Genomic DNA, 27,683 nt, shown 5'->3' with positions numbered 1-27,683 from the left:
ACAAAGACCATATGGGGGAACCGAAAAAAACAGAAGAAGCAAATAAACAAAACAAAATGGAAACAGACTCATATACACAGGAAATACCTTTGGTTACCAAAGGAAAGGGGGGTGGTGAAGAAATGGGAAAAAAAAAAGTTGAAGGATATGGATTAAAAGGTACCAGCTTCTGGTTATAAGGTAGATAAGTCACGGGGATGTAATGTACACACAGGGAGTATATTCAGTATTGTGATAACTTTGTATGGTGACAGGGGAACTACACTCACCATGGGGACCATTTCATAATGTAGAAAAATATCAAATGACTTTGACGTACCCCTGAAACAAACAGGATCTTGTATGTCAATTATGCTTTAAGAAAAAAAAAGAGGGACGCCTGGGTGGCTCAGTCGGTTACGTGTCTGTCTTAGGCTCAGGTCATGATCTGAGAGTCCTGAGATGGAGCCCACTTCTCTCTCTGCCCACCCCCCACCCCTGCTGATGCTCTCTCACACTCTTTCTCTCTCTCTCTCTCTCTCTCAAATAAATGAATAAAATCTTTAACAACAACAACAAAAAAAGAGACCAAAAAATTTTTTATGACTGGATGGTATTTTCTTGTATTCATGTTACATATCCATCCATCCACTCATTTCCCATTAATGGACATTTGGATTTTTTCCAATCTTCACAAATATTAGGATTTTTAAAATTATTCTGCTCAGTTGGTCATTGTATAGTACATTATTAGTTCTTCATGTAGTGTTCAATGAGTCATTAGTTACTTATAACACCCAGTGCTCATCACAACAAATGCCTTCCTCAATAACCATCACCCTGTTCCCCCCTCCCCTCTGAAACCCTCAGTTTGTTTTCCTGGGTCCAGTCTCTCATGGTTTTTAACACATTGTTTATGACATAGCTGTAGAAATCCTTTGAAAGAAAAGAGAGAGATGACTCTAACCACAATTCTAACCCCAGAGAAATAAATAATTTTAAGTTCATAAATAGCTTGTGTTTCAACTCAAAAATCTGTAAGTTCTCACATTTAAAAAATTATAATGTTTAGGGACGCCTGGGTGGCTCAGTTGGTTGGACAACTGCCTTCGGCTCAGGTCATGATCCCGGAGTCCCGGGATCGAGTCCCGCATCAGGCTCCCAGCTCCACGGGGAGTCTGCTTCTCCCTCTGACCTTCTCCTCGCTCATGCTCTCTCTCACGGTCTCTCTCTCAAATAAATAAATAAAATCTTTAAAATAAATAAATAATTATAATGTTTATAATTTGTAGACATTTTATTCTTAACTGGTTAGGTCAAGGATTCTTTTGAAAAAGCTGATGAAAATTATGGATCCTTCATGCAAAAAATACACACACACACACACACACACACACACACACTTTTTGCAAAATGTTCCAAGAGGTGGTCGGCTATCTATTGTGATTGGTCATGGATCTAAGATTTCAAAACTCAAGACTCAAACTCATGTCAGTAAATTACTATTTCTGATTTCTCACATGGTAAAGGAAGAGAAATGTTCTTATTTTATTTTATTTTTATTTTTATTTTTAGAGAGGGAGGAGGGAAGGAGCAGAAGGGAGTGAGAGAGAGAATCTTAAGCAGACACCACACCCAGCATGAAGCCTGCCATGGGGCTCGATCTCACAACCCTACTATTATGACCTGAGCCAAAATCAAAATGGAAACTCCAATGCTTAACCAACGGAGCCACCCAGGGAGGCCTGGGAAACACTTTGAATGGTTGTCTGAATCTGGGTGCCTGAGTGGCTCAGAGGGTTTTAAGACTCTGCCTTCAGCTCAGGTCACGGTCTTGGGCTCCTGGGATCAAGCCCCGCATTGGGCTCTCTGCTTGGCAGGGATCCTGCTTCCCCCTCTCTCTCTCTGCCTGCCTCTCTGCCTACTTTTGATCTCTCTCTCTCTGTCAAATAAATACATAAAATCTTTAAAAAAAATAGTTGTCTGAATAAAAAGATTACTATATATTAGATGTTGCAAAACCTGTAGATGGGCTTTGTTTGACTTGTGTCGTGTTTTTGATTGTTTTTTTTTTTCTAAGACAACATTCACTATTTGTAAACTGGAAGATTTCACAGAAGGATCTATATTTTTTAAGTTTCTTCAAAAATTAAAAATCTGGTGGCACTGGCCACACATTGCCTCCTCACAGTCTACAAGGACTTTCTTCCCACTCTGTCTTGTCTCCTACCCACCAACCCTGCTGTCTGGCCCTTCTAGGCATTTGGGTTTGAGATTCCCACAAAAGTCCTGGGCTTTCAGTCCTGAAACCCTCAGGTTCTGTCCTTTTCTTCCTCGGTTTTATCCTATTTAGGGATGAATCAAAAAAAAAAAACAAAACAAAAAAACAAAAAACAAAGCTGAAAGCAGGAGATTCTTTAAAGGTTTTTCTCTTTTTCCAAGTTCTCTTCAGAAGGAGATAAGATCAGGAAGGTAGGTGAGAGTTTGGGAGTGGAAAAGAATGGGGAGACCATCAAGAACCCCACGGGGGAAGGACAAGTTGGGTTCCTAGGTAGATGAGGGTCAGTTGGGGATTCTCATGGAGTAATTGGGAGTGGGAAATGAAGCTGAATTATCTTGGGGCAGTTCAGGTTATGAGTTTATCATTTAGTTGGGTGTAGTCTCGATGTCAAAAGTGATAGTGGGAACACTGGGAACATTGGTTCCAGCTGTTGGAACATACCTAGGGTGGAGTTTCTCTTACCATCTGCTCATGGAGCCTCCCTGTCTGCCTTCCTGGTGCTCTGGCACCCAGCCTTGACAGATGGCTCTGGCTCAGTATCATAGATAGTTCTAGTATTTCTCTCAACACCCTCAACCTCCAACTTGCACTTAACATTTTTAGCTGACAAACTTCTGTACAACCATCTTAGGTAGTTTACAAAGAATAAACCCGTATCCATGTGTGCTGGAGTTGTGGTAGGAAAAAGAGGTCTGGGTCCACCAAGTTGGAAAGCCACCAGTAAAAACCACAATAAACAAAGAGATCATTACAACGCAGTGGGATAAAGAGCAGAGAGGGGCTGACCCCACACGGAGAAAGAGGGTCAAGGATTGTCTTCTGAAGGAGGTTCCTGAGCTGTATTATAAAGAGCAGGCCAATCCTAGTAGATGTAGAGACAGATATTCCCAGGAAAGGGGACAGTACAAAGGCTCGACATGCTTGTGATTAAAACGAGTACAGCAGTCATAAGAGACACGACGTGAGTGAGGGAAGAAGGGACCAGACCAGGAATCTTCCACTCATCACCACACCGGGGAGTTTGGATTTTATACCGAAGTCTATGGAGAGCCACTGAAGGAGGCAGAAATGATGAAATTTAATTTCCTTTTTTAAACTTTTTACTGTTTCAGGGCGCCTGGGTGGCTTAGTGGGTTAAGCCGCTGCCTTCGGCTCGGGTCATGATCTCAGGGTCCTGGAATCGAGCCCCGCATCAGGCTCTCTGCTCGGCGGGGAGCCTGCTTCCTCCTCTCTCTCTCTGCCTGCCTCTCTGCCTACTTGTGATCTCTCTCTGTCAAATAAATAAAATCTTTAAAAAAAAATAAAATAAACTTCTTACTGTTTCTTTCCTTACATACTAATTATGTGGATCAGTGCAGGAGCCCTCTAACCGGCCTCCTGGCTCCCACCAACCTCCTGTCTACTCTCCACACAGGAGCCAGAGTGATCCTTTAAAGAAACAAGTCCAAATGCCTCACTCCTGTTTTTAAAACCATACAATGGCTCTCCATATCACACAGGGTAAAAGCCAAAGTCCTTACAGAGACCCCACATAGCCTTGTTCCACGATACCTCCAATTTCTTCCCCTAACACCCTCCCCTTGCTCACTGTTCTCCAGCCAGCCAGGCTCTGGAACTCACCAAGCATACCGATCCTGCCTTAGGGAGCCCATATGGGCTGTCTACTCTGTCTAGAACATTCCTCTTCCCCCCAGTTATCCACCTGTCAAATGCCCTTGTCTCCTTCATGTCTTGGCTCAAATGTCATCTTCTCAATGAGAACATACCTAAAGTGGCACCCTTCCCCCATAAAGCATTCTTGGTCCACCTTACCCTTCTTTTTCTTTCTATGTGTATTTTACAATGTCCTATAGAATCTGTCTTTACTAAAGTACACACAAGTGTTCTGCATAGTAACAAGCAATTACTTTGTCTTCAGAAAACTATTTTACATTCCATTTTTCTTCTATAATGTCTTTTCATACAAATAATAATGTTACTTTATATCCATCAAGATGGGCCCCAGAGAGGGGCACCTGGGTGGCTCAGTGGGTTAAAGCCTCTGCCTTCGGCTCAGGTCATGATCTCAGGGTCCTGGGATCGAGCCCCGCATCGGGATCTCTGCTCAGCGGGGAGCCTGTTTCCTCCTCTCTCTCTGCCTGCCTGACTACTTGTGATCTCTCTGTCTCTGTCAGGTAAATGAATAAAATCTTAAAAAAAAAAAAAAAAAGATGGGCCCCAGAGCTGTGGTTTCAAATAGTGTTTTTGTATCGAGTTTCTTTTCTTTCTTTCTTTTACTTTCTAGTTTCCATAGATAAGAAAGATCATACATTATTTGTCTTTCTCTATCATTTCCCTAAACACAATGCTCTTGAGGTGCATTCATGTTGTCACAAATAGCAAGATTTCATTCACCTTTTTACGGCTGAATAATATTCATGTCTGTGTGTGTGTGTGTGTGTGTGTGTGTAAGACAATTTCCTTATCCACTCATCCATCAATGGACACTCAGGTTGTTGATATATCCTGGCTATTATAAATAATGTTGCAGTGAAGATGGAGGATCAGTTAGTGTTTTTGTTTTCTTTGGATAAATACCCAGAAATGGAATGGCTGGATCTTATGGTACTTTTAATTTTTTTTTAAGATTTTATTTATTTATTTGACAGAGAGAGATTACAAGTAGGCAGAGAGGCAGGCAGAGAGAGAGAGGAGGAAGCAGGCTCCCTGCTGGACCCTGAGATCATGACCCGAGCTGAAGGCAGCGGCTTAACCCACTGAGCCACCCAGGCACCCCTATTTTTAATTTTTTTAAAAAGATTTTATTTGTTTATTTGATAGAGAGAGGTCACAAGTAGGCAGAAAGGCAGGCAGAGAGGGAGAGAGGAGGAAGCAGGCTCCCCGCCGAGCAGAGAGCCCGATGCGGGACTCCATCCCAGGACCCTGAGATCATGACCTGAGCTGAAGGCAGAGGCTTTAACCCACTGAGCCACCCAGGTGCCCCATATTTTTAATTTTTAAAAGAAACTTCATACTGTTCTGCATGCCAGCTGCACCAGTTTATGTTCCCAGCAGCTGTGCACAAGGGTTCCTACTTCTCCACATCTTCACCAACACTTGTTATTTCTTGTCCTTTGATAATAGCTACTCTGAAGATGGAAACAGCTATTCTTACAGGTGTAAGGGAATAGCTCATCACGGTCTTGAGATACACACACACACACACACACATATATCCTTTCAGCATCATAATTCTCACCCATAAGCTCAAAAGCAGATATCCACAGGACTCCTGCAGGGGAGGAACAGGCAGGTTATTGACAAAATAACAGGTGGCAAACAGTGGTATTTAACAAGTGTGTGTCTGGGGGAATGTAATTCAGCTTTTCTTGAAGACTTGGAAGAGGTCTGAGAACTAACTATTCAATGCTGCTGTTTTATCGGTGTGGCATCCATTCATTGTTGCCTTTTCTGTGTGTACAAGTGCTAAGAAAAGAGATACCTGGTCAATAAAATACAGAACTGGAGAGAATACTGCTTCAAAGTCAATTAAACAATAAATTACCTGTTGACTTTGGCAATTATAACTGGTGTAAGATGGTATCTCAATGTGGTTTTCATTTGAATCTCCCTGATGGCTAATGATGATGAACATTTTTTCATGTGTCTGATAGCCATTTGTATGTCTTCTTTGGCAAAGTGTCTGTTCATGTCTTCTGCCCATTTTTTTACATGATTATCTGTGTTTTAGGTGTTGAGTTTGAGGAGTTCTTTATAAATCTTGGATATCAGCCCTTTGTAATGTCATTTGCAAATATCTTCTCCCATTCTGTGGGTTGCCTTTTTGTTTTGTTGACTGTTTCATTTGCTGTGCAGAAGCTTTTGATCTTGATGAAATCCCAAAAATTCATTTTTGCTTTTGTTTCCTTTGCCTTTGGAGACATATCTTGAAGGAAGTTGCTGTGGCCGATAACAAAGACATTACTGCCTATGTTCTCCTCTAGGATTTTGATAGATTCCTGCCTCACATTAAGGTCTTTCATCCATATGGTATGAGAGAATGGTTGAGTTTCATTTTTCTACACATAGCTGTCCAATTTCTCCAGCACCATTTGTTGAAGAGACTGTCTTTTTTCCACTGTATATTTTTTCCTGCTTTGTTGAAGATTGTTTGACCATAGAGTTGAGGGTCCATATCTGGGCTCTCTACTCTGTTCCACTGATCTATGTGGGTACCATGCTGTCTTGGTGATCACAGCTTTGTAGTAAAATTTGAAATCAGGCACATGATGCCCCCAGTTTTGTTTTTCTTTTTCAACATTTCCTTAGCAATTCAGGGTCTTTTCTGGTTCCATACAAATTTTAGGATTATCAACAGGACAGGAAACAACATGTGTTGGAGAGGATGTGGAGAAAGGGGAACCCTCTTACACTGTTGGTGGGAATGCAAGTTGGTGCAGCCACTTTGGAGAACAGTGTGGAGATTCCTTAGGAAATTAAAAATAGAGCTTTCCTATGACCCTGCAATTGCAGTATTGGGTACTTTGTTACAACAGGTCTAGGAAACTAATGCGTGTGTAAAGGGGCTTACTGGAGTGTAGATGGCAGAGATGCCTACATTTTAGAAAAAGAAACTATCAGTGCTCCTTATAAATGGAACAAACCACTGACAGGACAGCCCCAAGGGATCTCCAGGGGATTTCACTGGGAGGAAAAAAGTCCACCTCTAAAGGTTATGAACTGCACAGTTTCACTTAAAGCATTCTTCAAGGGACCAAATCCTAGAGATGGAGCATAGGTCCGCGGTTGCCAGGGTGTAGAGCGAGGCTGAGAGAGGACGGCCACTGTGGCTGGAACAGAGGAGAAGGAGGGACCCTCGAGAAGGTCCTATGCTCAGTCTTGACAGTGTGGTCCCCTACGGATCCGTGTGTGACAGACCTTTGCAGAGCTAAATTCGGAAGTGTGTGAGTGCATGGAAAGCCCACAAAATGTGCTGTAGGCCTGAGGATCTTCCTGAAGGTCGATTTCCTGGTTGTGACAGTGTATTGTAGTGATTCTGGGTGTCACCCCGGGGAAACCGACTGTAGCCCCGAGATGGCTCGTCTTCCCTGATTTCCTCCTGTACCTGGGAATTTCTGACTGCGCGCCCAGAGCTCTCTCATCACAGACCGGGTCTCCAGTAATGTCAGGCTTCACTTGAGGTCCCAAGAAAGAAAGCAAGAAAGAAAAAATATTAAAAACCCACTTGCAAAAGAGGAAGACGGCAGAGTAGATCTCATCGAAAGAGAAGCACCAGGGCGCGGAGAGGAGGCCTTCGACCTGCTCCTGCCTCCCACGCCCCCTTCAACTGTCTGACATTTTCTTGGGGGAAGACATTCGCGACCGGATTCAGACAAAGTGCTGCTGCCGGAGACGCAGCAGGCACGAGCAGGTGGCACAGACGGCAGGACACCGGCAGCCACAGCGCGGCGACACCGCCGCGGTCACCCGGACCGCAGGCAGCCGCGGAGCCCAGGGCCACTCGCCCGCCTGCCGGGCAGCGCCGGGACACTTGTTACACTGAGGTCGGAGCGACCGGCGGGACGCGCGCGGGAGGTGACCCGCGCCGCAGACACCGGCCGCGAACGCCCGCCAGCCGCGCTCCCCGATCAGCGTTCGCTTCCCGACGGCGCCGACCCCCTCTGCGACGACGAGACGCAAGACCAAACGGACTTCTGGGGTCCCCAGGGGCGAGGAGACAGGCGGAGGGGGAGGACCCCAGGCCCCGGCAGGGCACGGTCCCCGCCCCGCGCAGCCAGCGGCGCTCGGGGGACGCGGGCGGCGGCGCGGGGGGCACGGCGGCGGCTTTCTCGAGAGGAGGGGGTGGGGATGCTGAGTCACGGAGCCGTCGCGGCTCCTCACCGCTCCCCGCGGCCCTCCGGGGGCTAAAGCAAAAGCGAAAGCGAATGCCACTCGCGGGGCGGCCGGTCCCGGCAGCTGCGCCCGCCACCTCCTCCGGGACGGTCCGGCGTCTGCCCGCGCGGCCGGCGGGGCGTCCGGGCCGCTGCGAGCCCAGGGCCCGGCGGCCGGGAGAGCGGCCCAGCGTCCGGCCATGGCCCCGCGGCCGCCCTGGGGCTGCAGGGTCCGCGCGCTGCCCGCGCCGCCGCTGCTGCTGTCGCTGCTGCTGCTGCTGCTGCTCCAGCCCGCGACGCCGGGTAGGGAGAGGCGCGCGCCCCTGGCGGGGGGCGGGGGGCGGGGGGCAGCGCGCGCGGGGACGGGGACGGGGACACCTGCAGGCAGCGGTCGGGAGGGCAGCGCCGACCGCCGACCGGCCCCGGCTCGCGGGCTCTCGCGGGGCAGCGGCACCGGCGGCCGCGCTTTGAATCCCACGCCTTCCCCATTCGCGGGGCAAAGGCAAGAAGCTGCGTTTGCACTGGGGGCTCCGGGGGCTCCGGGGGCTCCGGGGGCTCCGGGGGCTCCGGGGGCTCCGGGGCGGGGGTGAGGGGTTGTTTCACAGCACTTTCGGGAAACGCGTGAAGGCGGTTCTCCGAGCCCCGCCGGGAAAGCCGCGCACTTGCCGCACGGCGAGCGGTGCCCGCGGGGGTGCGCGGAAAACCACCCGGTCTCTGCCCTCGACCAAAAGCAAATACTACGAGCGGGTGGCGGCAGGACGGGACGCGGTAGAGACTGCGTCCCTGGGGACAGAAAACGTGTTGGGCAGGTTGCCCTCGGGAGGCAGCGGGAGCCGCTCCACATGCTTGAGCCGCAGGAAGCCGTGCGAGGGCGCGGGCGCCCTGGGGCTGGCGGAGGGCGCGCTCCGGCAGGGGGAAGGAGGCACGGCGGTGACGCTCGTGTATTCCAGACGAACGTAGGTCGCTAGATGTAATCTCGGCAGGAAGAACCCAAGTAGTGACTCATCGGTTTTCTTCCCGGGGAGCTAGAGAAGGGAGGAGACCGGAGCGGTGGGCCGGCTTTCCCCTCGTTGGCTCTTCTTACCGTCGGGGAGCTTCGCCGTGTCCGATGAAAGCCAGGAACCCTCTCCCCAGAAAAATGCATGAAGGCACAAGATCTGATTTGGGGGCCGGGGACCCATTAAAGCCCATTTATAGATTCTCCAAGAGTTAGTTCACCCCATGTTATGGGGGGTTGGGGTGGAGGGGCGTGTTTTAAGGCAAGACTCCCAGGACTTTACATCCAGTCGGGCCAGTCTGCCTACCCAGGACTTGCCCAAAGGTTCCATCCACAGTGGCCGCCAGCTGGCTTGGTGTGATCTCGGTAGCTCTGCCATGTTTCCTTAACCTTTATTTTCTTGAGACTATGGATTCCCTGCGCCGCATCTGAGAATCTGACTTACGCTGGTGACCTGGTCAGTTCCTCTCGTCTCCCTAGCCAGTGTGCCCCGTGGCCAGCGACTAGGGCAGCTGGACCAGGACAGTGTGACAGTGGCATGAGCTGTATTCAGAGCCCAGGAGGTGCAGAGAACTCTGCAGGCAGGACCTCCAAAGCCCATCACCTACAGTCTCGTTTTTGACCTCACAAAGGTACTGCTGCTGTTCAGCAGCCCCTCGTGTTCCTTAGTAGTTTCCTGAGCGGGTTGGGCGAGATGTAATAGATAATAAACTTCATACATTTAATTACGTGCTTTGATACGTTTCGAGGTAAATGACTCTACTCATGAAACCATCATGATCATGAAGGTAAACATACCCCTTTTACCAAAATTTCCTCTTGTCCTGAGTAACCCTTACCTCCCACCCAGTCCTATCCCCCAGGCCACCTCCCTGGGATTTCCATCGCTCTTGACTTGCTGTCATTTCTAGAATGTTACATAAATGAAGTCATACAAAACGTACTCTTTCTTGTCTGGCTACTTTCAGCCATGGGAATTGTTCTGAGAATTCTCCCTCCGTCTTATCATTTGTATCAATAGTTCATTCCTTTTTATTGTTGAGAAGTATTTCATTGCATGGGTATCACACCGTTCCTTCATCCATTTGGTTGTTACAGGACGTCTGGGTTGTTTCTGGTTTGGGGCTGTTATGCTTAAAGCTGTTATGAACATTCATATGTCAGTTTTGTGACGGTTTTGAGACTATGGATTCCCTGCGCAGGGACACAGGCTTGGATTTCTTTGGGGTGGAGACAGTGGGTGCAGAATGGCTGAATCATATGACATGTCTGTGTTTTTTATATTCCCACCAGCGATGTGTGAATTCCAGTTTCTCCACATCCTTGTCAGCACTTGGGAGGGCCAGTCTTTTTTCTTTTTCCCCCTTGGAAATTTTTTTCCAGCTTTATTGAGATGCAATTGACGTATAACATTGTGTAAGCTTAAGATATACAACACGATGATTTAATATATGTCCATCTTGTGAAACGATGACCACAATAAAGTGAACACATTCAGTCACCTCATTTGTTTACCAAAGTGTGTGTGTGTGTGTGTGTGTGTGTGTGGTTGGTCAGTCTCTTTAATTGTATCCATTCTAATAGATGTGTAGTGGACTCTCGTATTTTTTTTCTCATAGTTTTAAATTTGTATTTTCCTAATAACTGGTGATGTTGAGCATCTTTCCATTTGCTTATTTGCCATCAAATACATCTTCTTTGGTAAAACGTCTGGTTACACATTTTGCTCTTTTAAAAATTGAGTTGTTGAATTATTATTGAATTTCAAAAGCTCTTTATATATTTGGGACACAAGACCTTTATCAAATACAATCTGCAAATATTTTCTCAGAGTCTGTGTCTTGTCCTTTCATTCTCTTAACAGTGTCTGATGAACAGAAAATTTTCATTTCGAAGTTCAGTTTCTTTCTTTTATGTATTATGCTTTCAGTGTCCTCTCTAAGAAATCTTTGCTAACCCAAGGTCACAAAGGTTTAAATCTAGACGTTTTATAGCCTTAAGATTTTATATTTCTGTCTGTGAATCATTTTGAGTTAATTTTTTATATAATACAAAGTGCGGCTTTAAAGTTCCATATTGGCTTGGTTTTGGGATTTTTGCATATCCAATCGTCCCAGTACAATTTGTTGAAAGATGATCTCAACTGAATTGCTCTTACATTTATTTTGAACATCAGATGTTCATATAAGTGTTGGTCGCCATAGACAAAACATCAGTCCATGAAAATCAATTATATCTCTTCCATTAGCAATTGGTTGAAATTTTTAAATATATGTATCATTTGCAATAGCATCAAAATGTATGAACCACTTATGGATAAATGTGACAAAAGATGAGAAAGACCTGTATGCTAAAAGCCACAAACCGCTGCTAAGAGAAAATAAAGCAGACCTAAACAAATGGAGATACATACCATGCTCATGGACAGGACAAAGCAGTATTGCTAAGGTAACCATATTCCTCCCCCACATCCAAATTTCTTGCAAAAACTAACAAACTGATTCCAAAATTCGCATGGAAATGCCTAAGACCCAGTATAGCCAAAATAACTTTGAAAAGCGACTTTCTCTAAGTTGGAGAAGGAACACTTCTGATTTTGAGACTTATTATAAGGTTACAATAATCCAGACAATGTGGTTATAGGGTAAAGATGAACAAAGGGCTAGCAGAAGAGCCTGCACCTAATGTTTTTAAATGAGCTTGGAAGGGAGGTGGATACAAATGATTAAATTTGCTACTTGGTGCTAAGATCCTGATCAGAAATTACAGAGAGAAGCCCATTTCTTCTCATGAGCAGAACAAATAGTGAAGTCTCAGATAGTTTACAGTGCTAACAGATATAACAAATTGCTGTTACCTGTTCTTAGTCAAAAGGCATTACTTGCAGGGAAAACCGATCATCTTGGGCAGGAAGGAATTTACTTCTTAAAGATCCTCACAACCTGAAAAGCTGCAGATGATTTGCCAAAAGTAGCTAAAGATGAGGATTTGTTTGAAGATAAATATACCATCTTGGGTTCTGTTACACAGGGTATTGTATGCTTTGAGGTGGTTTTACAATTTTTGTGTAAAACCATTTTTCAGAATTCTGGGGAGTTTTGCCCAAACCTTTCATTTTTGGTTTCAGATCAATTTTATCTAGTTATTATTGTTTTGTACTGCTACTCACAGCAAAAAAAAAGTAAGTCATAAAAACTTAAATGCACAAAATATGGGATTTATTGAACTCAACCTGTGGAGGACTGCAGAAATTAAATGCAGTTGTTTTCAAGTAATATGCATCATATTATTCCATTTTTACCAGAAGATCTAGAAGTAGCTATCACTGAGTAGGGAGACACTATGAGTTGTTAGTGTGTGTGTGTATGTCTATAGTTGTCTGCCTTTTCTCATTTTTGTCATAATTTGAAGTGACTTTGTAAAAAGAAAATAAAACTACAAAAGAAGTAGCTCAAAAAGGCTATAGAATTTGAAGGTTTTTTTCAGAATCATTTTTAAGTAATTACAGCAGATCTTGTTTGGTAATGTTTCCATGACTTTATAAATTGGAACCAATTTTGGGTTATAGAACTATAAAGTCACCATAGATAGCATTTGTGCATACATTTTATATTTTATGCATACATTTTACAATATTTTACAATTTGTTTAAACGGTTCCTTACAAAGCATAGACTGGATATTTAGGTTGTTTTAAAATGTTTGATATTCTAAAAAGCACAGAGTAGGAACAATTGGATGAAAATAAGCTGTATAGAGCAAAAAGGACAAGGGAGAACTCAAAGTCTAAAATAAAGTGGCAGAAATGCTTCTGGGGATATTCTTTTTTAATCAAATCATCACTTCAACTAATTTGTCTTGGGCTAAAGCACTTTTGCCAAATTGATTTTATTATATAGTGTGTAACCGTGTAGATAAATGTATAAAAATCCCCGAACATGTACACTTGGAGTCATACCCCTGTTACTCATCATGCACGGTTGATGTAATCTGAATGTTTTCTACTAGGAAAGACTTGATTTTCTTCAGAGAAGTAGGAAGCCCCTGAAGGTCTCTGGGCAGGAGGGACATTCCTGGACCGGCATGGGGGAAAGATGACTGTGGTAAAGCATGTGAAGAGTGGACTGTAGTCAGGAGGGTCTGGGGGCAGGCAGCCAAGTTAGAGACTTTTGCAACAGTTCTTGTAAATGGTGAAATCCTGAACCGAGACTGTCTCAGTAAGGGAGAGAAGAGGGGGCGGATCTCCTCTGGAGCCCTGGTGCGGGACTGGATTTCCACTTTCCCTTTGGCCTGCCCTTCAGCCTATGACCACGCAGCTGTTTCAGGCCCTCGCCAATCAATCTTTAAGGACCCCAACCAAGATGAATTCATCTACAGCACAAAATATGGGCTGGGAATTTCAGTTCAGGAGCCTGAGAGAGAAAGAACAGACTCGATGAGTCAAAGATAATGACCTGGGAAGAGCGCGTACTGACAGCGAGTGCCAAAAGGAAATGAACGTGTTGGCTCGGCTTGGCTGGCATTTCGGCTAGAAAAATAATGACGGCAAATGCATTGCTGTGAACATAGAGGTCTTTATGTTTTCGACGCCTCAGTGTCACAGTGAGCTTCGTGAGGGGGAACTTACATCTGATACTTCCTACCACACTGAGAATACTGTAGACATATGAATGAATGGTAGAATAAGACCCCAAAAAATATTGGAATGGATTTTGAATTCGATATGAGACTAGGCCAAGGAATCTCATTATATTAGACTACGTAAGCCACCTTGATAAAGAAGTCTGATTCATGAGTTCTACAAAGTAGAGAAAGCTGTGACCCAGCACGCTATTTTGGTGACTTCATTTATGATCACTAGGACTTGTATATGATTTTTTTTTTTTTTTTGGCTACTTAAGAGTTTCTAAAATCCCAGAATCTTGTATTTATAACTATTGATATTACTTCATCCATTCCTGTCTGATATTTATAAGCCACTAGCCCCAGAAGGCACCTATCACGTACTAGGCTTAGCACCGTGGGAGCACCAGAGAATGCTGAGAGACATTCACCGCTTCCAAAGAGCTCACAAGATTGCAAATAAGGCAACACTTGCTTATGTGGAATATCTAAGGAATAATGTTATGGGAAAATATATAGAGAAATGATCACTGGAGTGTCAAAAGACGTGATCAGGGTCTCTAGGAAGAAAGGCTACTGATACAATCAAATGTACTGTTTCCAGTGCCCTCTTTTTTTTTTTTTAATTTTATTTATTTATTTGACAGAAAGAGAGAGAGATCACAAGTAGGCAGAGAGGCAGGCAGAGAGAGATGGAGAAGTAGGCTCCCTTCTGAGCAGAGAGCCCAATACGGGGCTCGATCCCAGAACCCTGGGATCATGACCTGAGCTGAAGGCAGAGGCTTCAACCCACTGAGCCACCCAGGCACCCACTCCAGTGCCCTTTTGGAGAGCCCAGCTTTGCAGGGTAAATAAGGGGCCATCATGTGACTGAGGGGGCTGGCTTCAGTATATGGACATCCTTGTGCATTCATATATCAATTATTATTATCAATTATTATCGTTCTTTGAGGCCTGTTCACAATCTATTAGACCACTAGTAGATTTCCTTTTTCAGCAGAAAGATAGATACTCTGAATTGCCACAAAACACCTGGAAATGATGAGTAATAGAGAGTAAATATCTATTAAAATACAGACCCAATAAAATATGTAACCAAGTATTTAAAGCAAAAAAAAAAATCTATTTTGGTGTTTATAATATACGTAGAAGCAAAATGTATGACCACAAGAGCACAAAGGCTGTAAGAAGAGAAATGGAAGGATAGTGCTTAAGGTTCATATACTGTATATGTGAAGCAGTATAATGTCACTTGAAGGTGAACTGTGATGAGATAAAGACATATACCATGAACCCTAAAGCAACCACCAAAATCGTACGATCGAAAGAATCACAGTTAGTGGACCAGCAGAGTGGATAGAATGGAATCATGAAATATACTCAAATAATCACATGACATGATCATCTCCACAGAAAATCCTATGGAATTTATAAAAATGCTCTTAGAATAAGTGAGTTTAGCAAAATTTCAGAATACACAATTAACTTACAAATATCAGCATATAATATACCAGCAACAAGCAGTCAGAAATTGAAAAAAATTGGAAAAATTTTGAAAAAAAACCATTTGGGTTGATGTAAAAAAAAAAAAAAAAACCAGGAAATATTTAGGAATATATCTGGCAAAAAAATGTATAAAACCAGTAACCAAAAACTACAAAACATTTCTGAGATGAATTACTGAAGATTTAAATAAACTGAGAGAGATACTGTGTTTATAGATATTAAGAAGATTCAATATTATTAAGATATCACTTCTTCCCTAACTTGATCTATAGATTTAATGCAATTTCAATCAAACTTTCAACAGGTTTTTTTTTTTATAGAAACTGATTCTGAAATTCAGTAAGGGACCAAACTCTGAAAATGATTAACAGATTTATTATAAAGCTACAGTAATCAAGACAGTGTGGTATTGGGGTCAGATTAACAAACAGACAAATATATTGATGGAACAGAATAGTAAGTCCAGAAATAAGCTCACTCATACTTAGTCCTGGCTCAGGATCTTATCCCAATACTGCTGGAGGTCCACTACAAGGGGAAGGAGGCTTTTTCCTACACAAAACCTGTAAAGATACAGGGGAGAAGTTGATGACAAGGAAGTAAGGAGCAACATGACTGACAGCTCCAAGTCCAAGAGCCAGATACACAGGGCCTGCCTGAGTTAGCTGATGGGACACAGACAGCAGAAAACTTCTCTTGACTCCAGGCCAGCACGCACCGACTACCAGCACAGCAGTCAACCCCTGAGAGTGTGGTGGGCGAGAGTGTGGAGATACCCTCTTGGGGTTTAGATACACAGAGAATGATGAGAGAGGAGGGTGAATTAGGAACACAGAAGATCCCTCTGGCCCTCCAGCACCCACCCTATGCCCAAGATAACACTAGAGGAATTTGAACCCAGTGGTGTTCTTTTATACATTTTTTAAAAGATTTTATTTATTTATTTGACAGACAGAGATCACCAGTAGGCAGAGGCAGGCAGAGAGAGAGAGAGAGAGGAGGTAGCCGGTTCCCCGCTGAGCGGAAAGCCTGATGTGGGGCTTGATCCCAGGACCCTGAGATCATAACCCAAGCTGAAGGCAGAGACTTTAACCCACTGAGCCACTCAGGTGCCCCTTTTTATACTTTTTTTTTTTTTTTTAAGATTTTAAGAACCCAGTGGTGTTCTGAAGGCAACCTCAGCACAACAAAATCCGAACCTAATTCAACAACTGACTAGCCCAACTCAGTTCCCCCACACCATCAGTCTAGCCAAAGAAGTTTTCCCATTTTCAGGTATAAATACTGTTTTACCTCAGTTCGATACACATAGTCCAGCAGTCAATCAAAAATTAAGTGACACACAAAAACACAACAACACCACAATCCCATTATCAAGGGACAAGAAATAAAAAGATTCAAAGATGACCCAAAAATCAGAACTATGAGACTGGAAGTTAAAATAAATATCACTAACCTGTTAAAGGCTCTGGTGGAAAGGATGGACGGTATTTCTGAACAAATGGGGAAGTTTAGCTGAGAGGTAGGAACCATAGGAAAGTGTCAAATGGAAATGTTAGAAATTAGAAAGAAACCAAACAAACAGTAATAGACATGAAGAAAGGTTTCAACAGGCTTACTGGAACACCGGATGCATCCAAGGAAAGAATCAGTAAATTGGAATACAGGTCAGTAGAAATTACTCTAACAGAAACACAACAAGAAAAAATGAGAAAGAAAAAAATGTGAGACAATGTATCCAAGAGCTATCGGACAACAGAAAATGATCTAATGTATGTGTAATGAGAATTCCAGGAAAAAAAAGAGAGAGGAGCAGAAGAAGTATTTGAAGAGGTAACAGTTGAGAATGTAAGATATTAGATCCAGGAAGCTCAGAGAACATTAAGCAGGATAAACACCCACCCCTCTCCCATCCAAACATCTAAACACATTGTATTCAAATCACTGAAAAGCAAAGATGAAGAAAAACTGTGACAAAAGTTGCTAAAGATACATTACACACAGAAGAATGAAGATAAGAATTAGAGCAGACTTCTTACCAGAAATTATTCAAGCCATAAGAAAATGGATCAACATCCTTAAAATGCTAAAGTAAAACAAACCATAAATACCCCGTCAAGCCAGGGTTCTATAGCCAGAATAACCAGTCATCTTTTGAAAACCAAAAGCAAAAGAAAGACTCTGACAAACAAAAAGTGAAAGAATTCATCACCTGCAGACCTACACTCTAAGAAACACTGAAAAACATTCTTTAGGCAAAAGGCATAGAATCCTAAACAGAAACTTGGCTCTCTAAAAAGAAAAACACTGGAAATGGTCAAAATGGAAGCCAATAAAACATATTTGTTCTTTAAAATCACTCTAAAAAAATATTTGACTCTCTAAAGCAAAAATAGCAAAGTATTGCTTTTATAAAATATGTAACAGTAAAATGTATGACCGCAAAAAATGAGAGAGTGATTCTAAGTATGCCTTGGTAGAGTTCTTAACTATATGTGAGTTGATACAGTATTATGTGAAAATAGCCTTTGATAAAATAAAGATGTATTGTGTACCTCAGTGAAACCTCTAAAAATAAACTGAAGTGGTACATAAAATAAGCAATGGTAAAGATAAAGTGGAATAAATAATAGTCAATCCAAAAGCAATCAAGAAAGAGGAAAAGTGAGCAAAGAGCAGATGGAACAAATAGAAAACAGCTAGCAAAATGGTAGGCTTACAATAATTACATTAAATATAAGTGATCTAACCATACCAATTAAAAAACAGAGATTCTTCAATTAAATTTTTTAAAAAGCTCCACTATATGCTGACTACAAAATAGCAACTTTGAGTACACAGATAAAGATAGGTTAGAAGAAAAAGGATGGGAAAAGATATAACATGCAAACAGTAATCAGAAGAAATCTGGAGTATTTGTATTCATAGCAAACAAAAGAGACATCACAAGAAGGAATAGTACCAGGGATAAAGAGGGACATTACATAATAAGGGGGCTAATTCACCACGAAGACATAAAAATCCTAATTGTGTTTGCATCCACACAAAGGAACTTCAAAATTCATAAAGCAAATCTGGTAGAACTGAAAGAAGTAAAATATAAATCCAGGATTATAGTCAGAGACTTTAACACTATTCCTTCAGTAATTAAAAAAAAAAAAAAACTAATAGGAAAAAAGCCCAGTAAATATATAGAAGATCAAAACTTTCATCTAAGTGGCATTTACAGAAGACCCCTGTCCAACAAACAGGAGACCCATTCTTTTCAAATACATATGGAACATTCACCAAAAGAGACCATACTGTGGGCCATTAAGCAAGCCTCAGCAAATTCCAGATCAATGAAATTACACAAAATATGTTCTGTAACCACAATGGAATTAAATTAGAATGCCTTAACAGAGAAATATCTGGAAAATCCTCAGGTATATCAAAATTGAACAAAGCACTTATAAATAACCTGTGGGTCAAAGAAGAAATTATAAGAGGAAAATAGAAAATGTCTTTAGTTGAATGAGAATAAAAATACACTTAAACAAGTTATAATTTGTGGAATCAGTTAAAAGAGATCTTAGAAAGAAATTAATCATATTAAGTGCTTGTATTAGAGAAGAAGTCTCAAATCAATGATGTAAGCTTCTACCTGAAGAAACCAGACAACAATGAGCAAATTTACCCCAAGCAGAAGGAAGGAAATAGTAATGATAAGAGCAGAAATCAATGAAACTGAATATAGAAAAACAATAGAGAATAGCAATTAAACTAAAGATCAACTTTAGTTGATCAAACTAAAAAATCAACAACATTGTAAATCTCCAGCCAGACTGATCAAGAAGAAAAATGAATAAACATGAATTACACTGGGAATGAAACGGAACATCACTGCAGGTCCTAGAAATATCTGATGGCTCATAAAGTTTTATTATGCATTACTTTATGGCTATGAATATGACAACTTAGGTAAAAATGGACAAATTCATTGAAACAATATGAAAGCCCATTCAGGAATAACCTGAGTTGTCTTATACCTTAGAGAGTTAGAGTTGTAGTGTAAAACAACTCAGCAAAAAATTCCAGACCCAGATGGCCTCATTGGCTAATTCTTTAAAAAAAAAAAAAAAAAAAAAAAAAAATCAACAAAGGTATGCAAATTTGAGTGCTGGCTAAATCCTCAACAACAGCAGGGGACTATGGAAGGAAGGTATAACTTCTTGCTAACACAGAAGTCCATGCTGCACAAAACTGTCATTTAAGAAAGACAGTGAAATAAAGACTCAAAGGAAGAGAAAATAACAGGTGATGGCATTGAAGTATCTCTAAGGTTCTTGTATAGCTGGGGAGAAGGCTGTAGATATCCATCCCCTTTTCCATGTTATTAAGGACACACGTTAAAAAGGTCTGACCACTATCCAGAGACAGGCTGTTTAACATGGGATGGTAGCAACTCTAAAGATTTTTTTTTTTTTTAATTTGAGAGAGAGACAGTGAGAGAGAGCATGAGCGAGGAGAAGGTCAGACAGAGGGAGAAGCAGACTCCCCATGGAGCTGGGAGTCCGTTGCGGGACTCGATCCCAGGACTCCGGGATCATGACCTGAGCCGAAGGTAGTCGTCCAACCAACTGAGCCACCCAGGCGTCCCCGGATGGTAGCAATTCTAAAACACAGTCTCGAACTATATGAGTCAAAGCACTGGGTGTGGTGCATAAACAGTGAATCCTGGAACACTGAAAAAAATTAAATTTTTAAAAAAGAAAATAAAGTAAAAATTAAATTAAATTTTTTTAATTTAAAAATAAAAAAATTAAATAAATAAAATAAAAAATAAAAGAATTATATTTGAGGACAAAAAAAGAAACAAAGGAAAGTATGTGAAAGTGTTAACATCATACAGGGAATATCAAGAAAGACATAGAAATTATTTTGAAAAAGAAAAAATGGGGGCGCTGGGTGGCTCAGTGGGTTAAGCCGCTGCCTTCGGCTCAGGTCATGATCTCAGGGTCCTGGGATCGAGTCCCGCATCAGGCTCTCTGCTCAGCGAGGAGCCTGCTTCCCTCTCTCTCTCTGCCTGCCTCTCCATCTACTTGTGATTTCTCTCTGTCAAATAAATAAATAAAATCTTTAAAAAAAAAAAAAAGAAAAGAAAAAGAAAAAATGGTCAGAACTATTATATATAATATATATTAGCAAGTATACAATCATGATGGAAAATTTTAACATACCTCTAAGTATTTGATGGCTCAAATGTGAAAATAAATCAGTAAAAATATAAAAGTGAAAACAATTAACAGGCTTATCAAATTGTTTAAGAAGTGAATAACACAGATTCTTTTCCAACACACAGAGAACATTTAAAAAAAGACTATGTGTTTCCCAGGCCATAAAATCAGCCTTAATACATTTCAAATGATAGTTATCATATAGATCAACTTCTCTGACCACAAGGAATACAAGTCAGAAAAAAAAATTTTTTTGACTTGGACAAAACAACACAAAAGCACCAAACACCATCATCTGGAAACTTAGAGCCATAAGTGCCTACATTAGAAAATAAGGAAAGCTTCACATTATGAGGTAAGCATCCTATAAAGCAGAATAGGGGTAGTGCCTGGGTCAGTCAAGTGTCTGCCTTTGGCTCAGGTCATGATCCCAGAGTCCTTTATTTGAGTCCTGCACTGGGCTCCCTGCTCCACAGGGAGTCTGCTTCTCCCTCTGCCTCTGGCCCTTCCCCCCGCCCCACAACTCAGGTTATCTCTCTCTCTCTCTCTCTCTCTCTCTGTCAAATAAATAAATAAAATATATATTTTTTTAAAGCAGACTAGGTCCAAAAGAAGTAGAAGGAGAAAAAAAAATAAGGATAAAAGCAGATATAAATAATACTGAAAAAGATGTACATTAGAGAGATGGCAAGAAATCCAAAAGTTGGATTTTGAAAAATCTACTAAAATGAATAAACCTCTAGCAGAATTAATTGAGAATAAGAGAGAACGCATAAACAAACAAAATTAGGCATGTAAAAGAGGTCATAAATACAACATTTAAAATACTTTCATGCTAAAAAGTTTGCAGTATAGATGACAAATCCTTATCTTTTTTTTTTTTTTTTTTTTTTTTTTGACAAATCCTTATTTGAAAACAATTTACTGAGATGCCTGGGTGGCTAAGTGTCCAACTCGTGATTTCCACTCATCATGATGAAGCCTGCATTGGGCTCCAGGCCCAGCATGGAGCCTACTTAAGGTTCTCTCTCCTTCTCCCTCTGCCCCTCCCCCTCTAAAAACAAACAAACAAACAATCAAACAAAAAACAATTTAGCAAAACTAACTCAAGAAGAAATAGGATAGATTCCTGAAGATTCCCTTTCAAAACATGAACAAGGCAAAGTTTCACAGGATAACCCCTCCTCTTCAACCTTATACAAGAAGTCCCAACCAATATAGTAAGACAAGAAAAACAAACATTGTACAGATTGGAAGAGAACTTTTCAAGCTCATTATTTTCAGACATATGATTGTTATTCCATTATAATAATTTGCATATAAATTAGTAATGATTGAGCTAGATCACTGAATTAAAAGTCAATATTCAAGAATCAATATTCTTTCTGCGCACAGGCAAAAAGCATTTTGATAATACATATTTCTAAAAGATGACATTTACAAAGCACACCTTCCTGCCCCAAATTAATTATCGAGGAATAAATCAACAAAAGATACATCACTCCCTTATACAGAAAATCATAAAACTTTTTGAAAGAAACCTAAATAAGTAGAAAGAGAAGCAAAAAGAAATCCACTCCAAGAACCACTGTGATGAATCTGCAGAGCATCAAAACATAGATCTTAAGTATCTTGAGAGAAAAGACAAATTGGTAAAAAATTGCTAACAAAGAAACAATAATTTGGCTTTTTAGTAAAACATCAACACTAAAAGCTTCAAAGCATCAAAGTTCTGAGGACAAAAACCATCTGCATAGAGTTGTATACCCAGAGAAACATTTATTCCTAACAGTAGGCTGAAGTAGGATTCAGGGAAGGTGTAGAGTAGGAAGTATGAGGAATCTGTTTACTGTCCTGGACAATAGTTGCACTGGCAAAATCTGTCTGATAGAACTATTTTGGAACTCTGGGGTATACTGAAAGCTTGCAACTTCCAGGGGAGACTTGGAAGGTGAACAATGGTCAGTTTCAGCTCTAAGGAGCTGCCACCCATCTGCCACCACCAGCTACATGACAGGCAGCTGTGTGTGTGTTCCTGGAGCAGCCTGCACACAGCTTGCAGGAGCCAGGGTAGGGCAAAAGGGAACCTGTCCTATAAATACCAGGGATCTGTGCTGTGACTGCTGATTGGTGCTTCTGAGCACAGACTTGCTGCCAAAGAGGTGGAAAACCATTGTTCTGCACCTCTCTCTGTTGTTGCAAGCCCCTCCCAAACCAGTTGATATGACTTCCAGGGGAATTTAGAGAGCCAGCATCCTTTTCCCTCACCACTTCTTTTTCCTATTCCTTCCTTTTGGGAGCCAGACATTAAAGACTAAGACATTCATAAACAACTACATATTCAGGGAACATTAGAAAGTGAGCATACAAGCTCAGAGGAAATATTTAGAAAGGATGTGAGAAGACCTTAAGATCACATCTCAGGATGACCCCTGGCAAAATCACAGCCTGCAACAGTCGAAAGAATAAACAAATAAATAACAGCAAACCATGCGATATGGGCAAAACTGGAGAAAGTCAAAGAAAATGTATGAACAAAATGGAAATATTAATAAAGAGAGGGAAAACCTATAAAGAAACCAAAAATAAATTCTGGAGCTGAAAAATACAATAACTCAAATAACAAGTTCATAGAGAGATACAAAGGCAGATTTGAACAGTTAGAAAAAAGAATTAACTAATTTGAAGACAAACCACAGAAATGATCAAGTCTGAGAAACAGAAAGAAAAAAATTGAAAAAAGGTAAACAGAGCCCGAGGGGCCTGTGGAACACCATCAAGAAACCCACATTGTGTGAGTCTTAAAAGAAGTAAGAGAGAAAGAAGCAGAGAGAATATTTGAAGAAATAAAGGTTGTAAATTTCCCAAATTTGATGAAAGACGTGAATATAAACCTCCAGGAAACTCAAGTAACTTCAAGCAAGATGAACTCAGAGAGCTTCACCGAGACACAATAGAACCCAACTTTCAAAAGCCAGAGCCAAAGAGAAAATCTTGAAAGCAGCAAGCGAGAAGGAAATTCTCGTTTACAAGGGTTTCCCCAATAAGATAATCAGTATATTTCTCATCAAAAACTTTAGAGGCTAGGAGGCAGTAGGCCAATATATTCACAATACTAAAAGAAAAGAACTGCCAACTAAGAATCCTGTATCCAGAAAAACTGTCCTTCAAAAGTCAGAGAGAAATTAAGACATTATAGATCAGCAAAAGCTGAGGGAGTTCACTACCACTGAACCCAACCTTCAGTATATGTTCGGAGTCCTCCAAGGCAAAACAAAAGGACACTGGACATACCTTGAAGCTGTGTGGAGAAACAAATATCTCAATAAAGGTAAATTCATGGACAATTACTGAAGCTGGTATTACTGAACAATAGTTTGTAACTGTACTTTTTGTTTTCTACATGATTTAAGAGACTAATATATTTAAATAAAAAAAAAAACTCATGTAAAAGGTAACATTAGTGTAACTTTGGTTTAAAACTCCAAATCTTGTTTTCTGCATAATTTAAGAGACTAATGCATTTTGAAGAATTATTAGCTTATGTCTTAGGGCACCCAATGTATAAAGATGTGATTTTGTGACACTAACAATAGTGATAGAGCTATAAAAGAGCAGAGTTTTTATGTCATTGAAGTTAAGTTGGTGTGAATGCAAATTAGAGTGTGATAACTTTAGGATGTTAAGTGTAATCCCCATGGTACCCACAAATAAAATAGCTATAGAATAGACATAAAAGAAATTAAGAAACTTAAACATTTCATGACATCAAATAGGCTAAACATTAAAAAAGACAGTAATGCAGAAAATGAGGGGCAAAAAAGCTATAAGGCACAGAGAAAACAAAGAACAAATGACAGAAGTCAGTCCCTCCTTATTGGTATTACTTTAAATGTAAATGGATTAAACTTTTTAATGGAAATGGAGATTGGCAAAACACCCTTACACATACACATGATCTGATTATATATTGTCTGTAAGAGACAAACTTAAGATCCTAAGACACAAATAGATTAAAAGTAAAAAGATGTAAAAAGATATTCTATGAAAATAGTAATCAAAAGAGAGTAAGGATGGCTGTACTAACTAATACCAGGCAAAATAGACTTTAAATCAAAAAAGTTTAGACACAAAAAAGGACATTATATATTAATAAAAAGTTCGAGATAGCAAGAAGATAAGTAATTATGTATCTAATAAAAGACCACCAAAATATACATTCTTTTCAACCCACATAGGACATTTTGCAGGATGGATCATATATTAGGCCACAAATTAAGTCTCAATAGATTTTAAAAGACAGATATCATACAAAGTATCTAATCTGATCATAGCAGGACAAAGTAAGAAATCAGTAACAGAAAGAAAACTAGAAAACTTGTGAAAATTAGGCAACACACTTTTTTTTAAAGATTTTATTTATTTATTTATTTGTTAGAGAGAGAGAGAGAGAGCGAGCACAGGCAGACAGAGTGGCAGGCAGAGAGAGGGAGAGAAGCAAGCTCCCTGCCAAGCAAGGAGCCCAATGTGGGACTCAATCCCAGGACGCTGGGATCATGACGTGAGCCGAAGGCAGCCGCTTAACCAACTGAGCCACCCAGGTGACCCAGACAACACACTTTTAAACAACCAAAGATCAAAGAAGAAATCATAGGGAAATTAGAAAATACTTAGAGATGAATGAAAATGAAAACATGCATACCAAAACTTATGGGACATAGTGAAAATGGAGCTAAGGGAGAAATTTATAGCTATTCATGCTTACATTAAAAAGTAAGAAAGATCTAAAGTCAACAGCTTAACTTGATACCTCAGAGCACTAGAAAAAGAACAAATGAAACCCAAAGTAAGCAAAAGGAAGGAAATAACAAAGACTCGAGCAGAGATAAATGAACTAGAGAACAGAAATACAAGAAAATCAATAAAACCAAAAGTTGGTTCTTCAAAAAGATAAAACCAAAAGTTGGTTCTTCAAAAAGATCAACCAAAATGACTAACTTTTAGCTAGATGAACTAAGAAAAAAAGAGAGATAATTTATATTATGCAATCGGAAATGAAAGTGTAGACATTACTACCAATTCTATATAACTGAAAAGGATTATAAGAGAGTACTATGGATAATTTTGTACAAATAATTGGACAACCTAGATGAAACAGACAAATCCCTAGAGAAACAAAACCTACCAGAAGGTAGAAAAAAATTAAAGAGAGAACATTTCCTAACTTAGCCTGAGGCCAGCATTACCCTGATAACAAGGCCAGATAAGGAAACTGTAAGAACAGAACATTACAGACAGAATATTGATGTAAAAATCCTTAACAAAATACTAGCAAACTGAATTCAACAACATTTTTAAAAGATCATACACCATGAACAAGTGGGATTTATTCCGGGAATGCAAAGATGGTTCAACATATGAAAACTGATCTGTGTAATATACCCCATTAACAGCATGAAGGGGGGAAAACACATGAGCATCTCAACTGATACAGAAAAAGCATCTGACAAAAGTTCAACAACCTTTCATGATTAGAGAAAAATACTCAAAATACTAGGAATAGAAGGAAACGTCATTAACATAATAAAAGTCATACATTAAAAAACAGTGAACATGACATTCAGTGGTGAAAGACTGAAAACTTTTCCTCTAAGATCAGGAACAAGGCAAGGATGTCTGCTTTCACCATGTGTACTCAACATAGCACTGAAATTTCTAGCATAGCAGGTAGGCAAGGAAAAGAAATAAAGAGCACCCAAATCAGAAAGGAAGAAGTAAAATCACCTCTGTTTGCAGATGGTACAATCTTTAAAATTCCACAAAAAAAAAAAACTGTTAGAATTAATGAATGAATTCAGAAAAGTAGCAGGACACAAAGTCAACCTACAAAAATCAGATGCATTTCTATATAACTACAGTGAATAATCTAAAAGAAGATTACAAAAACAATTCCATTTTCGATAGCATCAAAAAAATTAAAATACTTAGGAATACACTTAACCAAGGACCTGAAAGACCTGTACAGTAAAAACTAACAATCACTGCAGACAGAAATGAAAGAAGACACAAATCAATGGAAACACATCCCATGGTCACGGATTGAAAGATTTAATGTTATTAAAATGTCAATACTACCCAAAGTGGTCTACAGATTGAATGCAATTCTTACCGAAATCCCAATGATGTCTTTTACCAAAATAGAAAAGCCCATCCTAAAATTCATATGGAATCACAAGAACCCCAAATAGTCAAAACAATTTTGAAAAACAATACTGGAGGACTCACACACATGGATTTCAAAATTTACTACAAAGCAATAGTAATCACAACAGTGTGGTATGAGCATTAAGAAAGACATACAAATGAATGAAATAGAATAGAAAGCCCCCAAATAATCCACAACGTGTATGACAAAATGATTTTTGACAAGGGTGTCAAGAAGATTCAATCAGGAAAGGACAGTCTTTTGAACAAACAGTGCTGGGGAAGCTGGACATCCACATGCAAAACAATGAGGTTGGTGGGACACCTGGGTGGCTCAGTGGGTTAAAGCCTCTGCCTTCGGCTCAGGTCCTGATCCCAGGGTCCTGGGATGGAGCCCCGCATCGGGCTCTCTGCTCCACGGGAAGCCTGCTTCCCCTACCCCCTGCCTGCATCTCTGCCTACTTGTGATCCCTGTCAAATAAATAGATAAAATCTTTAAAAAAAAAGAAAAATAATGAGGTTGGTACCTTACATAATACCATATAAAAAAATTAACAAAAATCAATAAATGATGGAAATATAAGACCTAAAATAAATAAAACTCTTAGAAGAAAACATAGGACTAAAGCTTCATGACATTGGTTTTGCAACGGTTACCTGGATATGACACCAAAGGCACAGGAAACAGGAAAAAAGCAGACACATTGGACTTCATGAAAATTTTTAAATTTCGTGCACCAGAAGACCCTATTCAGAGAGTAAAATCAAGCCACAGAATGGGAGAAAACATCGGCAAGTCATATATCTGATAAAAGATTAAGGATCATATAAGATATATCTTAAGTCATATATCTGATAAAGGATTAACATCCAGAATGTAGGGAAAACCCCTAACACTCAACAAGAAAAACCAAACACCCCAATTCAAAAATGGGCAAAGAGCTTCTTATATCCCCAAAGATATAAAAATGGAGCTAGGTACATGAAAAGATTCTAATCACTAGGGGG

At 40.5% G+C, this 27,683-nt stretch overlaps 1 protein-coding gene across 3 annotated transcripts in view; it reads left to right on the top strand.

The window, feature by feature from the left end:
- Positions 1-8,323: 8,323 nt before the first annotated feature.
- The window catches only part of IL15RA (interleukin 15 receptor subunit alpha), a 52,849-nt gene continuing 33,489 nt past the window's right edge, over positions 8,324-27,683 (top strand). For all 3 annotated transcript variants that reach the window (XM_059404984.1, XM_059404983.1, XM_059404982.1), the window contains exon 1: positions 8,324-8,433. In XM_059404984.1, the coding sequence (XP_059260967.1) occupies positions 8,331-8,433 (103 nt within the window). In that variant the 5' untranslated portion in view covers positions 8,324-8,330. The remainder of the gene's footprint in view (positions 8,434-27,683) is intronic.

This window comes from Mustela nigripes, chromosome 6 (genome assembly GCF_022355385.1).
Source record: "Mustela nigripes isolate SB6536 chromosome 6, MUSNIG.SB6536, whole genome shotgun sequence".
NCBI lineage: Eukaryota > Metazoa > Chordata > Mammalia > Carnivora > Mustelidae > Mustela > Mustela nigripes.
Note: the sequence above shows the minus strand (reverse complement) of the source record. Positions and strands in the feature narration are given on the sequence as shown.